The following is a 25241-nucleotide window of genomic DNA, read 5'->3' as shown; positions in this document are numbered from 1 at the left end:
ATCTTGTTCCTGTTTCATGTCACGTTTTCCCTAGTCATGTGATTCCTGTTTCCCTCCATGTTCATGTGTCTTGTTTTCATTGGGTTATTGTCTTGTTATCTTGTTATCAGTTCTGTCTGTGCATTGGTTCCCTCATCAATTTTTTACCCCTTATCCATGTATTTAAGCCCTCATGTTTTCCACTGTCCTTTGTCAGGTATTGTGTTTGATAACGTTATTATGTCAAGTCAAGTTTATGTCAAGCCAGGTTTATGTCAAGTTTAAGTCAAGTCTAGTCTAGTCAAGTTCATGTTTATGTTTCACGTTTGTAGTTAGGGTTATTGGATCTCACTTTTGTTAATAAAATTGCACTTGGGTTCTTCATTCCATCGTCTTCATCATTGCCAGCAACGTTACACTGATATAAAAATGTACAATTATAAACTGAGGTCCTAAGAGCCCGTAGATACAGAATCACCCTAAAAATGACCATCACCATGATACAGACAAGTTCATGTTATCACAAAATCGCCAAAACTTATCGCAACGTGCTTCTTAAGTTGGAGCTTTTAATTTTGAAATATCTGCTTTTCTTGGTGTAAAATGAAGGCATTGCATGGTGAAAGAAACTGTTTGTTTTGTGTGCTTGATGTAGGAGTGATGAGCTCCCATTCCCAAGTCCCATTCAAAAATCTCTCAATAAATTACGCATTTAATAACACTCACTGAATAAAACCCAGTAATGTAATGACAGGAATGTCACCCATTGTAACGAAGTAAAAGTAAAAAAAATTTTCATTAGAAATTTACCTGAGTAAGAGTAAAAAGTACCCACAATTAAACATACTCATAAAAGTACATTTTTCAAAAAAATTACTCAAGTAAATGTAACGGAGTAAATGTAGCGTGTTACTACCCACCTCTGATCAGCAGACCTGTTGACAGGAGCCAGCAGCACACCAGCACAAACAACCAACAATGCACAAAATTTAGTTGGGACAGACCCTTTTCACATTTACAGCTCTGCACTGCCCAACCTTCTGTTTTCTTTCAGTCATATCTTATGTCTCTATGCCTCTTCTTCAATGCTTACATATTTTATTTTATTTTGTAATTTTGACAGGCTCTATCACAGTTTACACTTATTCATAAGACTGTGTATATAGCTGGGCTGTGTGAAAAGTGTACTTCATAATAATCTGCTCAAACGAATCAAATGCCTTATGGTGCTGTAAGTGATTTTAGCATTCTGAAGCTTTCACGTGATTGAACCATTGAATTAGCCAAGCCCTCTCATTCCAAAACTCCGCCCTCCAAAGATAATTTTGAGACCAAAACGAGCAAAAGAGTAGCATTGTTTGTTCCAGTGGCTGTCAAATTCAACAGTGGCACAATAGCGCCCTCAACTGACAAACATTATGAATCATAGCCTCAATGATCCACTTCTAATACAACACTATGAGAACGAGCAAAATGATTGACAGGTGAAAATAGTCAAATATGTCCGTGGACACATGTTTGCTGTTTACAAAGTCTATAGCTGTCACAGAGACCGGTGAGATATCTCAGGACACTTATTTCATTAACATCTTTAAGGGAGTAGGACATTTTTATGCATACTTTTCCATAAAAAAAAATAATAAAATAAATAAAAAATAAAAAAAATCGCTTACAACACCTTTAAACGTAAGAAAACATTTTCACACTCCAGCTCAGAAGGTGGCGTTAAACACCTCTATGAGTTGGCATGCAGCCCGCCACTAAAGCCACAGAAGTAGCACTGTTTGCAACTGAAATTGACAGTTGACACGTCAAAATGAGAATATCTGCTTTGCCATTTTAAAAACCACAAATACAGTGGTTTAATAGTATATTGAGGAGCATGGGAAATTTGGGTAATTTCAGGTCGGCCATAAACCCACTTACAGCGTAACTGCAACGTTGAAGGTTTTTCTGAAAACGAAAGCGCGAGAACTGTGTGCCGCGTCGTCGCGCGCCTCGCACGCTCGCTGCCATGTCGTCAGATGATCCCACGCCGAAAAAGAAACACGTTCGGTTCGCCAAGATGGAAGAGGACAATGACAACGGCGAGCAGGTAGAGGACACGCTTTTCGACAAGCGGAAAGACGCTTGGAAAGGACTGAAAAGCGCTCTGAAGGGGGGTAAAGGGGCACCGAGCCTCGGCTCCGGAAAGGTTGATATAGTTCGTCCCGGACGGGGCCACAGCGACACCGGGGCATGTTGGCGATGGCTGGTCAGCCTTGCTCTCTACGCGTCGTTTCTCGGGCTGGTGGGTCTCTATGTTCAGTTTGCATGTTTAGTGTATGAGAAAACGATAGCGTCTGTGTTTTACACTGTGTGTGGAACAGTATGGTCTCCTCTGTTTTGTAATGAAAGTTTGATAGTACCAGTATCAGAACAGAGAGGTCTCAAAATAATAAGGGTTAAAAACGGTCGTTATGGTGACTTCCTGTTCGTATTACAGTATTCTGATGAAACAGGATCATTTGCGTAAGTTGCCAAACACAGTAGGAGTATTGTAACAGGGCTGGCAGGTTAGCAGCACTGTGGCTGTACTATGTTTTTTTTTTTAATATATCATGGTACTGAATGATTACTAGAACCATGCACCTTTCACATAGTATTTACAAGGCACTTCAAAGAGTATCATGGTATTACAAAAGTAAATGTCCAAAGAACATGGTATATTACTACTGGTACCTTGTTCAAAACACTATGGTATTACCATGGCATTTTGTATTGGTGATGATGACCATGCAAGCAGTAGTTTACTTTAAAGAGTGAGAAGGAGCCTAGTTTAGTTATACAGTATTAGACAGATTATTGTTGTATGTGATAAGTGGTATCCATGAAAAATGACAGGGGTAAATGTAGGGCTGCAGAACGATTATGACAAAAATAATAATAAATGACTATTATTCCCCTTGATATTGTAATTCTGATTATTATTTTTATTAGAATATACATTAAAGTTAGTAGTGCGTTTTGAAATGCTTTATAATTCTGTGTGAAGCAAGTGCATGCCATTTTCTTTATATACACATACAAAACAAGCTGAGAACTGTGTTCCTGAAACACTTGTTGCTGTTCTATAATGTTAAACTGATTAAGTCTCTTCAAAAAAAAAAAAAAAAAAATCCCCAAAATACAAATGCCATAATAAAGTAGTTAAAAAGTCTTAAAGAAGGTAATCTGTGTCAAAAATAGGCAGACTTTACCGTATGAAGACTTTTGACCAGGCACACTTCTAATTTTCAGGGATGAATGAAAAGAAGTTACACTGAGCTCGTTTACATGCACACCAATACACAAATTACTCCCAAAAATCAATTTATTAAAAAAAAAAAAAATCCAACAAAGCAAAAAAATCAGTGTTTACATGACATTTGAAATAATCGAGTTATTCTCTGTTTTTGAAGTCAAACCGCAAAGAGACAATTAGGGCTGAAACGGTAAGTCGACGTTATTGGCAACGTCGGCAATAAAAAATATACTGTCCTAGTAAGTAACACTGCCACTCCATGTGCTATAGCCTACTTACCTGCCCATTGGTTCATCTCACTTATGCATTCGTCGGTCTGAAAAGCTTCCTCAACAGCAAGAAGCCAAAAGTGTGGGAGGGATGGATGTTTTTTATTTATTAACTTTATCAGGTCTGAGAGAACATAAAATATAATGTAACCAAATGCTACAATTTAGGTAATAATAATATTAACAAAAATAGTATCTGGATAAATTGCCTTGATGTGAAATAAAACATTATTATTATACAATAGTAATTTTACATTAACCACTTTTAGTGTATGAATCATATCTTTGAATAATGTTCATTGTGAAATGTTTATTTTTGCATTGTTTTATTCAACTGGCATGAAGGAGTTGCTAAGTTTTTTTTTTTTTTAAGCTCCACATTCCAAATCTGGAGAAATGCTGTTCTCTCTTATATGTTGGTGTATTAATTTTGTAAGCACTGTTAATTTAATAGCCTAAATGTTTGGAAATATGTGCATGAGAAAAAAAAGTTTTGTTTCAGTAACAATTCAAATTATGCAATGTACAGATCATGCAATTTTGTAATTATTGAAACATGCCATTTTTCAAATTGAATTGTTTTAATTATAACATAAAAGGATGACAGGGTCATTTTATAAGGTTAGAATAGAAAAAAAATTGCCCTTGTAAAGATAAAAAATGCCCCTGGAAATCAAATATTGCCCCTTAATGAAAAAGTTGATTTCTGACCCTGGTTCCATCTGACCTATATCTTAATTGAGAAAAGTAGCCTCCCGTGAGATTTAGCGGCCGTTTACACGACAGCGTTTTCAACTAGAAACGGAAAACTTTTTATCCGTTTTGGCTGTTCGTTTACACGACAACGGCATTCTGGGGCCTGAAAACGCAAGTTTTTGAAAACGATGCTGTTATCATCTCCGTGTAAACATACAAAAATGCGAATTTGTGAAAACGATGACGTCATGCGCACGCGTGATGGATTGATAGGCATCAATTTGAGATGTATAATTATCAGTATGAATACTGGTGTCTGTGCAAATAACAATAATCAACAATTTATTCATTTGGAGTGTTTTGTTTAGAGTGTGAACATTGTACAGTAGGCAGAACCTGCCATTTGAAAATCTTGAAATTAATGTATGGATTCAGGTAAATGTATTTGTATTTTAAATGTTATTTATTTATTTACTTAATTTTATTTGATGTACCTTTACCCTGCAATTCATTCACCCACCGCTTATGTATACAGCCTATAGACAGAGATGTGATGCCATGTACAGTATTCAATATGCTTAGAAAATGAAAACATGAGGCAGTGAAAATGCATGTTAGATCCAGTGTACACAAGACCTCTCTCTCAGTCAGAAGATATCCATATATCAGAGTTCTGCCTGATATCCAAAGCCAGTCAACATCAACAGCTTGTTATGTTAACTTACTCTCCTACCAGCCCAAGAGTCAGAAGGGGGAATACAGAAGAATGCAGGAGATGAAGTGATGGTAAAAATGAGCAGAGTTTATTGAATAATTTTGAGAGTTCGGTCTATAGGCATGTGCGCGAGTACTTCAAAACAACGCGCGAGACATTCAAGACTACAATGGCGGACTACAGGACTGTGTTTGTGCTGCTCAAGATTTTGAGTTTATTGACGCTTCTCCAGCAAAGTAATTGTCGTAATAAAGAAAATTCATCATCTGTCCAGACAAAATTGCTCGATGCTTTCGCCATCTTCATTGTTAGTATTCTATGTGCGCAGGTGCGTAGTGTTTCTTTACAAAGTGACATTGCCAGCTACTGGCCTAGCATGCATAATACGGTGTTTTTAGTCGTTTTTGCGGATCCGTGTTAACGGGGATCGTTTTGACAATGTTGTCGTCTGTACGCGAAACTTTTCAAAAACGCAAAGGATAAACGTTTCCGTTTTTATTACATCGTTGTCGTGTAAACGTACCCTTAGTGTTATGAGTTTTATCCCCCCCCCCCCAAAGTGTGTAAATCCCCCCATATGAGCTGTGTGAGAGGGGAATTCCCCCTCATTTTCAGAAATGAATTGGTTCACAGTGGATTAGTGCTCTGCTCTGTCATATGATAAAACGTGAATGATTCTCAATGTCTGTGAAGTTTCCAGTGTTTGAGCGGTCAGATTTATACAGTTATTTAAAGTACGTTGTTCATCCACGCTAAGATTGCAGCCTTTAGCGGTTTAATAATCACACTAGGACCTGACACGATTTTAATTTGTTTAATTGTTCATTTCAGTGTAAAAAGAGTGACAGGGCAGGCGTTCAAAATAAGCCTGTGAGCATTTTAAAGCTGTTGTGTGTCAGTCATACAGTGTGCTGGACTGGTACCGGATAGAGTCGGTGCTCGATACTACCGGTTCTGCAGAAACACTGGTATCGTTATATCTTTTTTTATTTTAGTATCGACTTGGTACCGAAGTACCAGTACTTTTGACAAAACTACTCACCAATTGCTAGGTGCAGCAGGTGCCCAAACACTGGAGTCTGGTCCATTTATTAATAGCAACTGCATATACTATATTTGCTCTATAGTCTGCAGTGATGCAAAATTTTTGCTGCTTCTTTAAGCCCAAGGTAGCCAGTATCTCTAAATCCACGAGCAATCACGTCCCGAGTGTTCTTGTGAAAAATAGGATGTTTGCAAGCATCTGCTTTTTTAAAAGTTTTTTAATTCGTCATCAATGTATCGAACTGATACGCTCATATATATTTCAATAGTTCTACTCGACCATAAATCAGTTGTGGTCGAATAGTGCACTACTTTTTTCAGATCCGTTTCAATGTCTTTCTGGCATTTTTAATAAAGTGAAGGTAGCGCAACTTGAGAAAAATGAAGCTTTTTAAACCCTGCTCTGCATGCGGTGTTAAATGGCGCCATGTCTTTTAATATGAAACAGGTGATCGCTTCTGCTGTCTCCATTTTCCTTCGGGAACCGGCTGGAAGCAGAAAAACCCAAGAAACCCAAAACAATGATTTGGTAATGGATGTCTTTGTAGCAGGTCTTGCGTGACTTAAACTTTGTGCGTTCTCCTTCGCTTTAAGACACTCCTCTTATTGTACTCTGTGGTTGGATTTTAGTTGGTCTAATACAGGGGTGTCAAACTCAATTTCAATCACATAATTTTTTGGAAACCAGGCAACTTAAATATGTTTTTAATTTGTTAAATTATGTAATTTGTTATTTTAATTTTTGTAATAATTATAATAATTAAATTTCATTATACAATAGTGATGCACTTCCGTTGTAATTTCTTAGAGTTTTTATTTTGACTGGCTTTTATTTTGACAGACCGCTCCAGGAAGACTCCAGAAGAGTTTTTATAGTCTTGTTCATAGTAGTTTCAATCCATGTTATAAGCAAACCAAACTATCGAGCTTCTGCATCTGAGATGAAGTTTGTGTGGAGCGCCCACATATTACGCGCCACTCTGAGCAGTGCATCATAAGGCAGTGCGCGTGCTTATGTGTGTGTGTGTGTTTCAACAGAGCTATCGTATGTCTTCAAGGGTCTTTGAACAAAATTCACAAGTTTTATGGGCTATGGTGCTTTAAAAATTATTTTATGTCATTATTTGAGCTTGTCGGTAAGAACCATAACTAACATATGAAATCGGATTTGGATCAGGCTCATCGGACCGATACCCAATCCGGCTAAAAACTTCAGTATCGGAACCGATAACGATCCAGTTATCAAATCGGTGCATCCCTACTTTGAAGTTGTTTGGAGTACTATGTAAATACTGTGGTAAATGAATATGGTATTGCAAATCTGATGTAATCACATACCATGGTACCAGCGCAGTACTTTTTTGTAACTGTATTTAATAGGGTTTTCAATCGATTACATTTTTAAATTGAATTAATTACATGATGTGCTGATTAATCAAATTAATCAATTCGTCACATATATCAATATTTGCTTAGAAAGGTCCCCAAATAAACATAAATCAATAACAAATCATTTTAAATATAATATATTAACCTTCTACGGACATGGTGGAGAAAGAATCTCCATTGGCTAATACATTTTTGTTTTTACTCGGCAGATTTTTGACAGCATGTAAGTGTAACGCAACTGAAAACTAAAGTTATTAAGAAAACAGAAAAGGGGGCATCTTCAAATATATATATATATATATATATACACACACACACACACACACACACACACTACTGGTCAAAAGTTTTGAAACACTTGACTGAAATGTATCTTATGATCTTAAAAATCTTTTGATCTGAAGGCATATGATTAAATGTTTGAAATTAGTTTTGTAGACAAAAATATAATTGTGCCACCATATTTATTTCATTATAAAACTAAAATGTAATTAAAAAAAAGTTTTTTGAAATTGATCACTTGGACCAAATAATAAAGAAAAGCAGCCACTAAGTGCCCAACATAGATGGGAACTCCTTCAATACTGTTTAAAAAGCATCCCAGGGTGATACCTCAAGAAGTTGGTTGAGAAAATGTCAAGAGTACATGTCTGCAAATTCTAGGCAAAGGGTGACTACTTTGAAGATGCTAAAATATAACACAGTTTTGACTTATTTTGGATTTTGTTTAGTCACAACACAATTCCCATATTTCCATTTATGTTATTCCATAGTTTTGATGACTTTACTATTATTCTAAAATGTGAAAAAAAAAATTATAATAAAGAATGAGTAAGTGTTTCAAAACTTTTGAACGGTAGTGTGTGTGTGTGTGTGTGTGTGTGTGTGTGTGTGTGTGTATATATATATATATATATATATATATATATATTATACTACTGTTCAAAAGTTTAGGGTCACTTATTCTTACTTTTTTTTTTTTTTTTTTTTTGAATGCACTGAGCAGGCTAGATACTGAGCCATGGGGAGCAGAAAAGAACTGTCAAAAGACGGTAACAAGGTAATGGAACTTTTTAAAGATGAAAAAGGATATAAAAAGATATCCAAAGCCTTGAAAATGCCAGTCAGTACTGTTCAATCACTTACTAAAAAGTGGAAAATTCGGGGATCTCTTGATACCAAGCCAAGGTCAGGTAGACCAAGAAAGATTTCAGTCACAACTGCCAGAAGAATTGTTCGGGATACAAAGAAAAACCCACAGGTAACCTCAGGAGAAATACAGGCTTCTCTGGAAAAAGACGGTGTAGTTGTTTCAAGGAGCACAATATGACGATACTTGAACAAAAATGAGCTGCATGGTCAAGATGCCAGAAAGAAGCCTTTTCTGCGCCAATACCACAAAAAAGCCTGGTTACATTATGCCCGACAACACCTTGACATGCCTCACAGCTTCTGGCACACTGTAATTTGGAGTGACGAGACCAAAATAGAGCTTTGTTTGGAGAAGGGTCAACAAGGCCTATAGTGAAAAGAATACCATCCCCACTGTGAAGTATGGTGGTGGCTCACTGATGATTTGGGTGTGTGTGAGCTCTAAAGGCACAGGGAATCTTGTGAAAATTGATGGCAAGATAAATGCAGCATGTTATCAGAAAATACTGGCAGACAATTTGCATTCTTCTGAAAGAAAGCTGCGCATGGGACACTCTTGGACTTTCCAGCACGACGATGACCCTAAGCACAAGGCCAAGTTGACCCTCCAGTGGTTACAGCAGAAAAAGGTGAAGGTTCTGGAGTGGCCATCACAGTCTCCTGACCTTAATATCATCGAGCCACTCTGGGAAGATCTCAAACGTGCAGTTCATGCAAGACGACCAAAGACTTTGCATGACCTGGAGGCATTTTGCCAAGATGAATGGGCAGCTATACTACATGCAAGAATTTGGGGCCTCATAGACAACTATTACAAAAGACTGCACGCTGTCATTGATGCTAAAGGGGGCAATACACAGTATTAAGAACTAAGGGTATGCAGACTTTTGAACAGGGGTCATTTCATTTTTTTCTTTGTTGCCATGTTTTGTTTTATGATTGTGCCATTCTGTTATAACCGACAGTTGAATATGAATCCCATAAGAAATAAAAGAAATGTGTTTTGCCTGCTCACTCATGTTTTCTTTAAAAATGGTACATATATTACCAATTCTCCAAGGGTATGCAAACTTTGAGCACAACTGTATATACATACACAGCTCTGGAAAAAATTAAGAGACCACTGCAAAATTATCAGTTTCTCTGGATTTACTATTTATAGCTATGTGTTTGAGTAAAATTAACTTTGTTGTTTTATTCTATAAAGTACTTACAACATCTCTCCCAAATTCCAAATAAAAATATTGTCATTTAGAGCATTAATTTGCAGAAAATGACAACTAGTCAAAATAAATAAAAAAAATAAAATAATTTTTTTCACCCTTGTATAGATGCGGCACAAGCCAATTGGTTAAATTCTTTAATATTTACAGTGTTTTCTGAAGTTAAAATATTTCACAATGTATGATTATGCCTTTTAAAAATGTATGTATTTACACATTTATTACACTTACTACATTACTACATTTTGTAACATGTTTGTTTATATGCACTTTAAATATGCAATTTAAATTGAGTTTACATTGATATGTATAACAAGCGCTAAATAGTTATTGTCTCTTTAAAAGCTCCAACAGCTCTGCAAGAAAGTTTATGAATGAACGCAGCACACATTAACCAGAGAGAAGCTGCACGGTTGTTTTTCCCTTATCCGTGCAATGTATGACTAGACATAATGTTTCTTTTTATCTTATAGATCACCAACTGACTGTAAATAACAAAGGATTTTAAAAGAGACATAAAATGAAAATGGGATGCCTGGGTCTCGTCTTTGGACACAAAATACATGGAACGAAGCAAAAGCAAACTTTTAAAATGTGTATCGACATGCTTGTACAAATATTTATTTTACACGTTCTTAAATTCAAATCTACAAGCTCTCGTCCAACAGGCGCGTTACTGTTCTGTAGCCATTCTTTAAAACGGAGAATGTTGTGAAAACAGTCTGGGGAAAAGTTTAACCAAAGTCAGAATTGACGTTGTTAAATGCAATGTCAATGCAATATCCTGTATTTAGCTCTGAACACGTGATTGGATCACCAAAAAAGCATCTTAAAATACCAGGTGTAAATGGGGTCATTGACATTACACGGTTGAACTAATGTGATGGTGAAAGCATGATCACGATTGACCTGGACCCACTGCAGCCAAATAAGGCCAATTTCCTTCAGGGCGCACACTCATGAGACACAACACGCTGTAAAAGATGAGGCTGAATCCAGCTTCTTAATCGCCTGTTTCTTATTCAGTAAAAGGATTGCTGCGCTCAAGTTCTTTGATACTACATAACTCAATCTCTGGCGAGTAAAATCTGAATATTTACTCGACAGTGGCTAATAACAGTCATATTTCGGTCTCACTGGGACAAATTTGGTCGCATATGCGAGTGATTTACTTGCATTGTAGAGGGCTGTATATAATAAATATGATAACATTGATTACATTATTACGTTATTGTGGCAGATGAGTAAAGCATTGATTAGGCAATACAAAAAGTGGCTTTAAAAGGCAAAATATTTTTCCAAATCATTCAATTATTGGCCTACAGTCCACAGCAATCCATTTTGCAATTAAACTTGCCAATCAGTCCGAGGTAGGACATGATTATGTACAGGTGTCAGGTGGATGTTTTTGAAGCGTCTCAATTTGGTCATAAACACAGCATTTTTAAGACTGTGTCAAGTTAAACGTTGTTTGAAACTTTGAAAAAACATATCGAGATCTCTGCATTTGGAGTTGCGCTTCATCCAGTTGTGTTTGAACGCAAGAACGCGTTCTCTTCTTGTGCTGTCTGCTGTCATTAAGAGTCTGTTCAGCTGTAGTTGTGCTTACCGTCCCCTTCTGACCTAGACTCATTAAAACATGAAGGTAAACATTTATGGTATGGGGGCATGATTTATTGCGTTTTTTACATATAATTTGTTATATAATTAATCACACTGAATTAACGCATTAAAGGTGCACTCAGTAACTTTGTTTGTGTCATCTTGGACTTACAGTGATACCTAATGGTGTGGATGCAGCATCATTCAAAATCAATAGTTTTCAGTTACAGATGCCATTGTAGAAATTCACTATTCACAATCAGCCATGATTAATTTAATCCAAGAGTGAAAGTGTCCAATAACAAGAGAGTTACTGAGATTAAGTGAGTAGTATTCAGCTAGTCATGTGTTGTTAATATGGCAGCCCCCATGAGGGTGTCCCTCCCCCATGTAGAATAAAACCGCTTTTATAAAGATACTGATATGACTAGAGTCCTATTATTATGTGAGCGGTCATGATTTTATACATATGTTTCAAAATTACAATTTATTTCTTTAGGAGTAAATCTTTTTTAATGTGCACCTTTAAATTGACAGCACTAGTATTTAGATATTGATTGTATTTTCCATATGCACCTGTTGGTATTTATATTTGTTACATCAGACCTACAGATAAGATTAGTGTGATTATGATATTTGTCCAAATGTATTAGTGCATGGTAATAAAATGATAAATATGTTTTTGGTTTATTTACAGGGAATGGCCATCTCTGTATTGGGCCCTACCTTTGAAGACCTGGCTATCAATGTCAATAAGAGCATCAGTAATTTGTCCTACATCTTTGTGGGTCGTTCATCGGGATATATTGGTGGTTCTCTGTTAGGAGGGATCCTGTTTGACTATGTAAATCCCCATCTGTTACTGGGTAAGGCACACAGATTCCACATAAAAAAGAATATTGTGCTAATTTACAGCACAATTTGACTTACGACAAAAAAGGTTATTGGTGATGATAGGGATAATCATTAAGGATATGGGCTAATAATGCAAAGGTTACAAGTTGGGGGAAAGTAAATTTGACTGAGATCTTTTCCCTGCTCTATCACAAGTGTGCCTAAGAACAAAAAAAAAATTAAAAAAATAAAAACACACAAAAGAAAATAAATGCTGGCTCGATTTATCTTAGATGTATCTTGGAGTAACCCTTGCTAGGTGAACTGTTTTCTGTGATGTAAAGCAAATATTTTAGAAAAAAGTTCAGTCGCTCTGTTATTTAAAGTCAAAAGCCGTGTCTCAAATTATGCGCTATATGCAAACTATGCACTCTGCCATCCAATGCATGAATTTTCAAAGGGTAGTATCATCTAGGGCCGATTGATTAATCAAAATAAAATAGAAATTGCGTGTAGGAAATTAGCGACTTTGTGGCAGGGTACAACTGCCAGCATTCATCACCAATAATATGTAAGAATTTTATATGTAAATAAGTTTAGGAATCTTGGCCGCGTTCAAACACCTCTGCCCATTGTGTTTTGTGAAGGATAAATGGAAAACGATCAGATTAGAAATCTGAATACAAATTCTCCACCATTAAATATGTAATACAACAGGCTTGTTGTATCTGCTAACAATTTATATGTAAGGGATTTTAGCTCAAGAAGAGAATTATGATTAAATCTTGTTGAAAGAATTAAGGTGTACGTCTGATCACTCAGCCACATGTAGTTATGACATGACGCATCTTTAGAGTAATACTATTCTCATTACCATCGAAAATAATATCACAAATATGTTGAAATATTGTTCGAGGACAGAGCGTAGACCTTTAAGAATCAATTGACAAGATAATTTATCAAAATATACCACAGTCAAATCCTCTTTGAATGCAAACAAGACTTTATTTATAATCTACAACATCAACTAACTAACACACATAGACAAACATAAAACAGGTTTGTGAATGAGCTATGAGAGAAGGTGAATGGAAATGATCTGTAACAGAGAAAATGTTACTTTATGAAAAAAATGTATATAGACGATGCCCTAAACCATCGATACTTCATGAAGTATACCTCGATTTGCAATTGGGTTACCTGAAGTATTTAAATAAAACACCAGCACTTTCTAGCAAAAGTCTGGCGGTGTACTTGCGTTTCTTTCATTGCATTGCTTTGGTTCTTTTTTCTTTGGCTGGGTCAGTAGAAAGTTCTGGTTGTTCTCCGTCAATGTTTTTGGATCTCTGTTAAGATGATGGATGCTGGTAGGGTTGCAACGGTATGAGATTTTCATGGAACGATAACCGTCTCAGAAAATATCACGATTTCATGGTATCAAGGTATACGGTATTACACAATTACTATTATCAGTTACAATGACCCTTAAAGGAGTGAAAACAGAAGTTTTTTTTTTTTTGGTTGAGCAAACACTTTATTATAACTGAAACTTGAAACAATTTTTTTAATTGAATTATGTGTAAAAAAAAGTCTATAGTTTATAGCATGTAACTATAACATGTTATATAACTAAAGCATGTTAGTTAACATGTTAGAATAGCATGTTAAATTAACTACTAAATGAAAAATAACATCAGCTGTGTGAGCTTTTAAAGTAATGTTCTATGATTATTAATAATTAACATATACTGTAGGTGCGCGACAGCGCAGCCAGACTGCTCCTGTCTGTACCTTTAACTCGGTGGTTCTCAACTGGTTTTGTTTCAGGACCCAGATTTTACATTGGAAATCAAGTGGCGACCCACCATAGTAAAAACGTAACCTGTATTTAATGTATCCTGGGTCACATTTCCTTTTATGTTGCATAGTTTTTTCATGGTTTTCAGGTACAAAGACATGCATCGTGACATTATTTTTGTTGTTGATGTCAACAACAAAAGCGACAGGAAGTTTTCTCTCCACCCTTTTAAAAATTGAAGAGCATATTTACTTATATTATTATCCCGTTTGTTTCTAATTTCAAACATAATTCAAACAGAACATACATATTACACAGGAGGAAAGGCTCCTCATTACCGTAGTTAGGTCAGTAGCTAGTCTTAAATAATAGTAATAATAATAACAAATTATAGTATTTATGAAAAAATAAATACTAGCTGAAACACATCTTGAAAAATGCCACTGTTGATATAAAATGAGGTCTAATAGTTTCTACCTTTAGATTATTTCATATGAAACTATAACATTTTGACAAAATATAACAGTTAATTTTACTCATGTAAAATCATGAAACAATTTTGTAAAGGTGATGACGTATAATGAAAAATTAGCGCATAGCACAGTGTTGCTCTTTTTCTCCTTGGTGCTGTTTGGTACAGTTGTGCTCAATTTTGCATACCCTTGGAGAATTGGTAATATATGTACCATTTTTAAAGAAAACATGAGTGAGCAGGCAAAACACATTTCTTTTATTTCTGATGGGATTCATATTCGACTGCAGGTTATAACAGAATAGCACAATCATAAAACAAAACATGGCAACAAAGAAAAAAATGAAATGACCCCTGTTCAAAAGTCTGCATACCCTTAGTTCTTAATACTGTGTATTGAACCCTTTAGCATCAATGACAGCGTGCAGTCTTTTGTAATAGTTGTCTATGAGGCCCCATATTCTTGCAGGTGGTATAGCGGCCTATTCGTCTTGGCAAAATGCTTCCAGCTCATGCAAAGTCTTTGGTCGTCTTGCATGAACTGCACGTTTGAGATCTCCCCAGAGTGGCTCGATGATATTAAGGTCAGGAGACTGTGATGGCCACTCCAGAACCTTCACCTTTTTCTGCTGTAACCACTGGAGGGTCAACTTGGCCTTGTGCTTAGGGTCATTGTCGTGCTGGAAAGTCCAAGGGCGTCCCATGCGCAGCTTTCGTGCAGAAGAATGCAAATTGTCTGCCAGTATTTTCTGATAACATGCTGCATTCATCTTGCCATCAATTTTCACAAGATTCCCTCTGCCTTTAGAGCTCACACACCCCCAAAACATCAGTGAGCCACCACCATGCTTCACAGTGGGGATGGTATTGTTTTCACTATAGGCCTTGTTGACCCCTTTCCAAACATAGCGCTTATGGTTGTGACCATAAAGCTCTATTTTGTTCTCGGCACTCCAAATTACAGTGTGGCAGAAGCTGTGAGGCGTGTTAAGGTGTTGTCGGGCATATTGTAACTGGGCTTTTTTTGTGGCATTGGTGCAGTAAAGGCTTCTTTCTGGCAACTCGACCATGCAGCTAATTTTTGTTCAAGTATCGTCGTATTGCGCTCCTTGAAACAACCACACCGTCTTTTTCCAGAGCAGCCTGTATTTCTCCTGAGGTTACCTGTGGGTTTTTCCTTGTATCCTGAACAATTCTTCTGGCAGTTGTGGCTGAAATCTTTCTTGGTCTACCTGACCTTGGCTTGGTATCAAGAGATCCCCGAATTTTCCACTTCTTAAAAAGTGATTGAACAGTACTGACTGGCATTTTCAAGGCTTTGGATATCTTTTTATATCCATTTCCATGTTTATATTGTTCCATTACCTTGTTACGCAGGTCTTTTGACAGTTCTTTTCTGCTCCCCATGGCTCAGTATCTAGCCTGCTCAGTGCATCCACATGAGAGCTAATAAACTCATTGACTATTTATACACAGACACTAATTGCAATTTAAAAAGCCACAGGTGTGGGAAATTAACCTTTAATTGCCATTTAAACCTGTGTGTGTCACCTTGTGTGTCTGTAACAAGGCCAAACATTCAAGGGTATGTAAACTTTTGATCAGGGCCATTTGGGTGATTTCTGTTATCATTATGATTTAAAAAGGAGCCAAACAACTATGTGATAATAAATGGCTTCATATGATCACTATCCTTAAATAAAAGACAGTTTTTTTGCATGAACAGTCATATTTTCAAAATCAATGCCAAAATTTCAAAATTTCTGCCAGGGTTTGCAAATTTTTGAGCACAACTGTATGTCAGGGCTGCCTACCGTTTGATAGGTTTGACTTGACTTCCTCCATAATGCTTTAAACTAGAAAAGTCTCAATAGAATTGAAATTGGTCACATCAGTTTTGAGGTCTGCGCTCCGCAATATCGAGGGAAGCCCAGTTGTTGCACGCGCGCGCCAGAGATAAGAGCATATCATTAGCGTGAGCTGGTTCCGTTACACTCGTGCGAAAGTGCAGATGAGAAGTCTTTAGCTGATTGCGAGATTATCATTAAGTCTGCCTCGGCAGTCCTAAATATCACTTGGGCGGCCGCTGAAATATCTTCAATGGGAGAACCATGACATTGTTCTTTCCCTGCTGTCCGTGACCCAGTCCGAATAGACCTGTGACCCACCAGTTGAGAAACACTGTTTTAACTCACACACACTCACTTATGTCAGACCCCCTCGCCTCGCTTCTCTCTGACGTTTTCTCCACTGCATGTGTGTGTGTGGCGCAAGTTGACGAGTCTGACAGGCAGTCGAGGAGGAAAGGAGATGTGCAGGTGAGATTCTCAGTCTGGTTGCATTTTTTTCTCAATACCGTAGATAAGAAAATGTACATGGTACGATAACCGTCAATTTTCATAACATGGTATACCATGAAACCAGTATACCGCTGCAACCCTAGATGCCGGATAGATCGGTGCTGGAATGATCAGGCGGGGCTTTTTGATAGGGCCCCACAGATCTGTGGTATGCTGCTGAGTGTTTTGTATATATATTTATTTGAAACATGTTTTTATAGATCGTCTTTTAAATTGAAATAAGCATATTCCTGATATAAAATAACTTCCCTTGTGTTAAAAATGTTTACACTTCAGAACTAAAAAAAATGGATTTAAAATACATGATAAATTATGATTTCCATGGTGATCTATTGCTCACAGTTTATTTATCTCTGCAGGCTTTTCCTTGATGATCACCGCATTTGGAATGTCAGGCACTCCCTTCTGTAAAAAGGCTTGGCTACTCACAGCTTTGATGTCCAGTGTGGGGGTGTCAATGGGAGTTTTAGATACAGGTAAGGCACATGTTTACAGGCTTGGGGCCTCATGTATAAAACTTTGTAGGGGTTTTATTCTACAGTTATGCATGCACACAAATTGCAGATTCAGTCTATGCACAAAAGTTACAAATTTATAAAACTCATCACACTCCACACGTATAAACGTTCCGATATTTTCGATTTCCAAAGGCCATCCTCTTGGAATTGTGTTCTATTACAGAAATCACATTTTGAGGTGTAAGACAACATTCAATCAAGAATCTGTTCTGATCTGTTATATGCACTTGACTCTGACTGATGTGGAATGGCCTGGTAAAACTGATGCATTCATTAGTCGAATGGACAATTGGAAAAACTGGTGGTCGGCTATCTGGACAGGTCTTGAACAACATTGGTATAAAATATGCTGCCTGTCCGGGAATCCCGATGTGAAACGTAGTGACAACCCTGATGATATCAGATAGTGTTTTACAATGCAAAAATACTTTTCTTAATCACTATCTTTGTTTTTCCTTTCAGAAAAAAAAAAAAAAAAACAACTTTTAAGGATCAATAAAAACATCCTAAAAACTATTTTAAAGATTACTTGAAAAGCTAAATTGCATAATTTCCCAGTGGTGTGGGTATAAGACACTTAAATAATATAGGCTAATGATAAAAGATATTCTAGATATATTTTCCTTGTAAACAAGTCTTAATATACAATTATGTTTCTCATGTAAATGTATCTTGTTTAAAGGACGTTCAGATATTTTTACACTAAAACAAGACAAAGATTAAGATAAGATTTTTTAGTAGCAGTCTATTCAAATGCAACATGTAGGATCCAGTGTGTATATTATCTTCAGTAGTTCATCTTATTATATATAGATGAGGTTATCCATAGTAAAAACAGATGTTGTAAGATCAATATATATAGTGATATGGAGGAGAGGGGTAGTGGAATAAAGCATGTACCCACAATCTTCCGCTAACTGGGATTCATAAGAGATAATTGTGCTGCTGCTTGCGTGCATACAGTTTTATAAATCTAAAAAAAAAAATCGGACTTTTGTGCATACGCACACTTTTAGTATGAAATCTATGCAAAGTTTTACATATGAGGCCCCAGGTCTTGTCCGAAGTCTCTTTTATAAATAAATTAGCGTAAGATTGTGCACACGTGCAGCAGCTTTATTCCTTTAAGATTCTACAACTTAAGGTAATAATAATAATAATAATAAAATATGCACAAACAAGAAAAAAGTATCAGGGATGCAAACTGGTTAAGGGCGAAAAAAGGTGAGCAAATCACTGGTCCACGAACATGTATTCCTTGGATATTTTTTTAAAGAATGAGCTAAAAGCACCTATTCCTGCGATTTATTTGATTGAAGTATAGCAAATTAACTGTACAATTGTGCAGAATAAGTAGCAAAAATAAAGAGTATTTTGATGTGGCTTGCTTCTGTTTTACAAATTTGTTCAATTTTATTAACTGGTTATTTCAGTGACCCCTTCTGGAGATTTAGTCATTTAGCAGACACTTTTATCCAAAGCAACTTACAAATGAGGAACATAAGCAATTTGTCATACTGAAGTCAACAATATCTGCAGTGCTACACTGCCACATTCTCAAAGTGACTGGAGTAGTAGAGAAGCTAGCGCAGAAGAAAGAGACAGACAAGGACATTTTGAGATGTTCAAGAACGAAATCTACAAAGACACTTTATAGTGTGTAAGCATTAAAAGAAAGTACATCTATAATTTTCCTTCAGTTTGTGAACCCTTTATTTGGACTTTTCATCCAAAAAGACAACAATAATTGTCTAATAATTATAATGAGTTGTAATAACATCCTTACCTTCTCCTTTGTTAACATTTGCATGTCTGCAAATCTCCTCGAGTTTAGTAGAATGTTTAGGAATTATAAGAACAAAGCAGATCTGTGATTTTCCTACAATATTTAAACTGCTGAGCATGACTTTTATGAGAGAAAATTAACCTAATAATAATAATGAATTTCAATAACGTCCTTTCGTCATTTGCGTCCGGGCGTCAACATTCTGCTCAACGCCAGTGTCAAGCTGTTATTGCCCTCTACATGACAAGCGTTACAGAAAGTGCCCCTGAGGAGCGATTTTACTAATTTGCCATGCAAGAAAGCAGATGTGCATAATAAACATTGAAAACATGTATTTGGAAGAGAAAAAACTGGCAATTGCTTTTATTTCAGAAAGTAAAAAGAGGACTCGTTTATGTTAAGGTCTTAGCGTTTTCTTGGTGAATGTAATTACTGAAGATCAATAACTGGGGTCTCTGGATCCTCGGAAACGATAATATTTAACTAAGAAATTGAGATTAAATATCTCCTTCAATTTGGACAGTTTTAAAATAGTTCTGGATCCTTTGTACCGTCAAAAACGTAATTTGTGAGGCAAAAATGTGTGTGAAAAACACTTGTGTAAAGATGAGGCCGAGGTTGCGCTGACGCTTCTCTTTATAGTCTTCAATGTATTGTGCAGACTCGCATGCCGATGCTGAAGTGAACGAACAGCACGGCCCTCTCATTCAGTCATTCAGTTTGTTTACAAATGAGAAGTTTCACAAGTGCCGCTTCTTGCTCCATTCCTGTCAGACACAGAATCACTGTGCGCCTGCTGCTGTAGCCAAGGGTGCGATTGGCCTAAATGTGTTTTCCTGCATGCTCATGAGATACCGCATGCAGGGAAAGATGAGGCTGAATCCAGTTTATTAATCCCCTGCTTTTTATTTAGTAAAAGGATCTCTGCTTCGACTCAACTCGACCACTGGCGAGTGAAATGTTAACAATTACTAGCCACTGGCTAATAACTGACATATTTTAGTAGCATAGCATGAAATTTACTTGCATATGCAAGTGATTTACTCGCAATGTAGAAGGCTGCTTTAATTATTATTCTCCACTTAAACTGATCACAGAAACCAAACCGTAAGGCCTAGAGACATTAAACGTTTGGGATGGTAGTACTACTGCTTTTTCATAATTAAATTTGAGCTCAGCCCACTAGATTTTCTGCCACTTTGGATTGTTTGCTTTTTCAAAGTAGTCCTAGGCCGTTCACCCTAATGGAACAAAACCATTGCAGAAAGAATCTCTGGAGTCCCAATATTTATAATTATCAAAAAATATTATAGTTAAATATTTTTTCAATTATATGATAATTTGCATCACTTCCCCTAGAATGCATATGTGGGTCCAAATATAACCCATATATCTTTCCTTTGGTATTCAATGCATTTAACACTGGATTATTTTGTAATGCATTGTTTTCAGTTTCTATTTGTATATGTTAAATACCATGTTTACGTTCATATTTATGTGTAGTATGCATGTATAGATAGTTGTCATTCAGCTGATGCTTTTCTCCAAAATGCTTGACATTACAGAGTCCCCATGGAGCAACCTGAGGGTTAGATGTCTCATTCACAGCAAGGGCACAATGCTCATAGTTCCTGGACCACTTCTTAGTGTACTTGAACCTGCAACTTTTCTTTTTTCAGTATGCCTCACCACTTCAAACAACAAATATAGCTACATAATCTACTGTAGGAATATAGTGTCTTACAGCAATATAGAGTACACAATGTTGTCATTTAACAAGTTTATAACAAAGTTTGTAAAAAAAAAATAAAAACATTTTATCCCAGTCCATTTCAATTATTTGTTAGTGATTATGTGGGTAGAGTTGCTGATACATTTCATATTTTACCACCAAACATGGAAATTGCCCATATTTGTTATACAATATCATTAGTGTTAATTTTCTTGAAAAATTGTTTTTGTTTTATAATGAATAAGCATTTAGATTTCTTAGATGTATTAAAGAGGGGTTATGCAATTTTGACAGCAGGAATCCTGTTATGAGAAATAATTTTTAGCATTTAAATTCTACATTTAATCATTTACAAAGGTCTTACAAATAAGAAACTTTACAAGCAATTTGTCATACAAAAAACAACTATATCTGCAGTATTGCAATGCCAAGTTCCTGAAGTATTTGTACAGAAGCTACAAACAGACAGACAAAAAGCACTTTTTCCGCCATTGGGCCAAACAGTTCTGAGGACAGTTATAAACAGTTCCAGTAGCATTTCCATTTGAGCAAGATTTAGTAAGGTTAGATTACAATCCGTGCTCAGGACAAAGAGCCGTTCAAGTGGAATGCCTTAAGTAATGTGGCAACAAATCATTGGTCAATTGCCCAATCAGTCCATTCTTATCCTTATTACACAGCACCACAGTGGAAAAAGAAACAGTGACCATGTCAACAAGCCTGGATCGGTATAGAACGGCACAGTTCCACAATGTGAACCGTTCGGCACAATGGTGAAAAAGTGGCTATAGAGGGTTTTTTTTCTAGCATCAACAAAGCCTTCTAAGGTGCTGCTGTAACTCTTAGTCTTTGGTTGTTTACAGGTGGTAATGTTCTCATACTGAACACATGGGGAGAACAGGCTGGCCCTCACATGCAGGCTCTGCACTTCAGCTTTGCTGCTGGAGCATTTGCCTCCCCGATCATAGCCAAGCTGCTGTTTGGCCACAGTCCAGACAATGCCTCCGTGTACACCCCTCTGATGTCTGGCCACGCCTCCAAGACGATTGGTGCCATCTTGCCATTCTCCCATTCTAAGAGCAACATTATATCATCCATGTGGGCCTACATTGTGATTGGTGCTTTTGTTTTATTGGTGTCTTTCCTCTTTTTCATCCTGTACTCCCAAAGTTCCCCTACTTCAAAAAGGGCTAAAACCTCCTCAGGAAAGCTGCTGTTCTCCAAACATCACAACACACTCATATTCCTGCTATCCATGTTTTTTTTCTTCTATGTTGGAAATGAGGTAGCATATGGCTCCTTTATATTCACCTATGCGAAGGACTATGCTGGTATGGATGAGGCTCAGGCAGCAGGGCTGAACTCACTTTTCTGGGGAATGTTCGCAGCTGGCAGAGGTCTGGCCATCTTTTTTGCGACTTGTCTGCGCCCAGGCACCCTGATCCTGCTGAGTCTAGTGGGCACTACAGTTTCTTCTCTCTTGCTGCTCCTTTTTAACAAAAATAGCCTTATGCTCTGGGCTTGCACTGCCCTGTATGGTGTCTCCATGTCTACCATCTTTCCCAGTGGGATTTCATGGTTGGAGCAGTACACAACAGTGACAGGGCGGTCGGCTGCAGTGTTTGTAGTGGGTGCAGCCCTCGGTGAGATGGTCCTGCCAGCCCTGCTGGCTTTTTTACTGGGGAAGGTGAAAAATGAACCATTGCTGATGTACCTGGCGCTCGGGACATCCACCTTCACCTCCATCCTGTTCCCTGTTATGTACAAACTAGTGTCACCAGGAGGTGCGTCTGCCCTACGGAAAGTGCCGGGCAGAAGCACCAAGGATGCTGATGACAGTGAGTACCGACAAGCCCTGCTGGACAGTGTGGAGGAAGAGGAGGACCAGGAGAATAATGGTGAAGCTGACCAATGGAACGATGCAGATTTTGAGGTGATAGAGATGGATGATGCTAGCCTGGTAAGCTCTCCTTCTAAAGCCTCAATGCCTCCTGATGTTGCATCCAGTGCTGTTGTTGCCCAGTCAATGGACACTCCCTCAGCCCCACTGCCAACACTCTCAACAGACCCCACAGCTTTGGCCCCTTTGCCAAACACACTGGCCTTTCCTACAGACTCTCCCAGATGAAAACTGTTCATGTCCCTCAACAGGGAGAAGGAGGACTGATATATTGTACTACATCAAGAAGATCTCAAGACTTTATCCCTGAGCCAGCAACTGCAAGGTGGTTTGTTGAATAGTCCTTTCCACAGCAACCTGAAGCATTCATGCAAAAGCTTTTGATCCCCTTGGGCAAAAAACTAGCCAGTAGCCATTTAGCACTTATTAAACATGTCAGATGCATGCTCATACATTTTAACATGTACTTGCTTTCTTATGTGCTCCTTAGGTACAGCAATATAATCCACACAGTCTTTTACTCAACACCACTGTTCTTGTTTGAGTGGAGGTTCCTGGATTATCAAAAAGTTGAATTTAGGCATTGAGAAAAAATAAAATAAAAAATGAGTTCTTTCATTGGACAACAGAATATTAGGATTATATTAGAATATAGGATTTCAATATCTCTCCTGTTGCATATTAAATATTTTTATTCATTTTTCCCATTATACTGTATTGTGTTAATGACCAAAAATTTACATAATGGCTTTTAATCTTTCTGAAATTTTGATTTTTCTGTTATGCCCTCACTAATGATAACGACTGCCACAGTTGATAATTTCCCCAGTTTAATTTCAGTACTTTTGCACTTTATTAGAAATGTTGTTTTAAAGGCATCTCTATTTATGTAATTATTTTTACCAAAATTGCATTGTGAAAAATTGCTGTGATTGTGTTTAATTGTTGACTATTCCTTGAAGCATTTGTTTAAAACTTTTGAATTTTATTTTATCAGTTTTATATCTCCACCCTCATATGTTCTTTTAAAAACAAAGCACCTTGTGTGTTTTTTTTTTTTTTTACAAGTTTACAAATACATACTGTGTTCTCTATAGATCTGGAAATGAAAGACTCAGTCTTTACAATGTCTGGTTTAGAAAAGAGGAAAGCATTAGAAAAGTATTTTAACAAAAAAAATAATAATAATTATGCACACAGACAATATATACTCTTGCCATAAATTATCAAACATATTGCAGAAGTCCAAGAAGTTAAGGCTGATACTGACTTGTTTGTCTTCAGACTTGTCTGTGTGGACAATGGACAAAATAAAACTCATCTTTCCAGCACATACATGCGGAATCCTTAGTCAGGTCTTGATTTAAAAAAAAAAACCTTTCCCAAACTTTCATCAGTACCGACAGACAGAACTTTGGATCACTATACACGGCTTATTTACAAGAGACTGATTTGATAAACAAAAAGCATTTATCATTAGAGACAAACAAGACTCCGACTCAGTCAGAACTGAATATCTTTGATTTAAAAAATGCTACAGCACTTACGATGTTCAGTCTTGAGAGGATTTATGCTGTCAGTCTGCAGAAATATCACTGAAATTAATGAACACTTTTAAATGACAGAAATGAACAATGACTACAAAGCAAAGTCATATACGGTACATCACAAACATCGTCCACATCCTCTTGTGTAATTAAGGCCTCTTCAGTCACACTGCGCTACAGTACCACACAGTCAACCAGTAAAAGATGGAGAGGCCCAAAGGTCACAAGGGGAAAAAAAGCACCTTTTCAAACTATGATACACACAAACCTGTGCTGAATGACAGCGTTTAGCACCAGAGTAAAATGACAAGCGATACTGAAAAAAAGAAGACGGAGGACAGACTGCCGAACAATTAGAACTGCTCCAGAAGTTGCCGAAGGTATGGTCCTCTGGAAAGTTGTCGATTAACACGAGACAACTTGTAGAGAACAGGGCAGTCCAATGAGACACATGGGACCTGACGCTCTGCACTACCGCTGCAGCTTCTACATATCTGCAAATCAATCACAACAGAAAAGTATGTAAAATACAATATAGCAGCTGCAAGCAACTCCTAACAGAGTCAAAGCCAAATAACCCATTTTGTCTGTAGTCTTACACATTTATCAGCTATATTCTAAAATACTAGTGAACTGTCTTTCAGTCTGTTTGTAACATTTTAACCTTGGCCTGTAACTATTGCTAAAACCTGGCTGGAAGATGGTGGCGCTAAATATATATATATATATACATACATACACACACACACACACACACATATATATATATATATACACAGGTGCATCTCAATAAATTAGAATGTCGTGGAAAAGTTCATTTATTTCAGTAATTCAACTCAAATTGTGAAACTCGTGAATTAAATAAATTCAATGCACACAGACTGAAGTAGTTTAAGTCTTTGGTTCTTTTAATTGTGATGATTTTGGCTCACATTTAACAAA

General features: G+C 37.0%; 2 protein-coding genes across 3 annotated transcripts in view; one reads left to right on the top strand and one right to left on the bottom strand.

Annotated features, from left to right (window-relative positions):
* The first annotated feature begins 1756 nt into the window (after nucleotides 1-1756).
* On the top strand, nucleotides 1757-24643 carry LOC127415812 (sodium-dependent glucose transporter 1-like). The gene is made up of 4 exons (XM_051654779.1): nucleotides 1757-2269; nucleotides 12050-12218; nucleotides 17176-17292; nucleotides 21716-24643. Exons 1-4 carry the CDS (start codon nucleotides 1994-1996, stop codon nucleotides 22978-22980), a joined length of 1827 nt encoding a protein of 608 aa, XP_051510739.1. The 5' UTR covers nucleotides 1757-1993; the 3' UTR covers nucleotides 22981-24643.
* The window catches only part of LOC127415765 (DNA polymerase zeta catalytic subunit-like), a 130948-nt gene continuing 129425 nt past the window's right edge, over nucleotides 23719-25241 (bottom strand). For both annotated transcript variants that reach the window (XM_051654656.1, XM_051654657.1), the window contains exon 32: nucleotides 23719-24793. In XM_051654656.1, the coding sequence (XP_051510616.1) occupies nucleotides 24653-24793 (141 nt within the window). In that variant the 3' untranslated portion in view covers nucleotides 23719-24652. The remainder of the gene's footprint in view (nucleotides 24794-25241) is intronic.

The sequence above is a fragment of the Myxocyprinus asiaticus genome, chromosome 25, assembly GCF_019703515.2.
Source record: "Myxocyprinus asiaticus isolate MX2 ecotype Aquarium Trade chromosome 25, UBuf_Myxa_2, whole genome shotgun sequence".
Classification (NCBI taxonomy): domain Eukaryota; kingdom Metazoa; phylum Chordata; class Actinopteri; order Cypriniformes; family Catostomidae; genus Myxocyprinus; species Myxocyprinus asiaticus.
Note: the sequence above shows the minus strand (reverse complement) of the source record. Positions and strands in the feature narration are given on the sequence as shown.

Coding starts and splice junctions, on each gene's coding strand:
- LOC127415812 (XM_051654779.1), top strand. CDS start 1,994: ATGTCGTCAGATGATCCCACGCCGAAAAAGAAACACGTTCGGTTCGCC. Junction 2,270..12,049: donor ACGCGTCGTTTCTCGGGCTG/GTGGGTCTCTAT, acceptor GTTTATTTACAG/GGAATGGCCATCTCTGTATT. Junction 17,293..21,715: donor AATGGGAGTTTTAGATACAG/GTAAGGCACATG, acceptor GGTTGTTTACAG/GTGGTAATGTTCTCATACTG.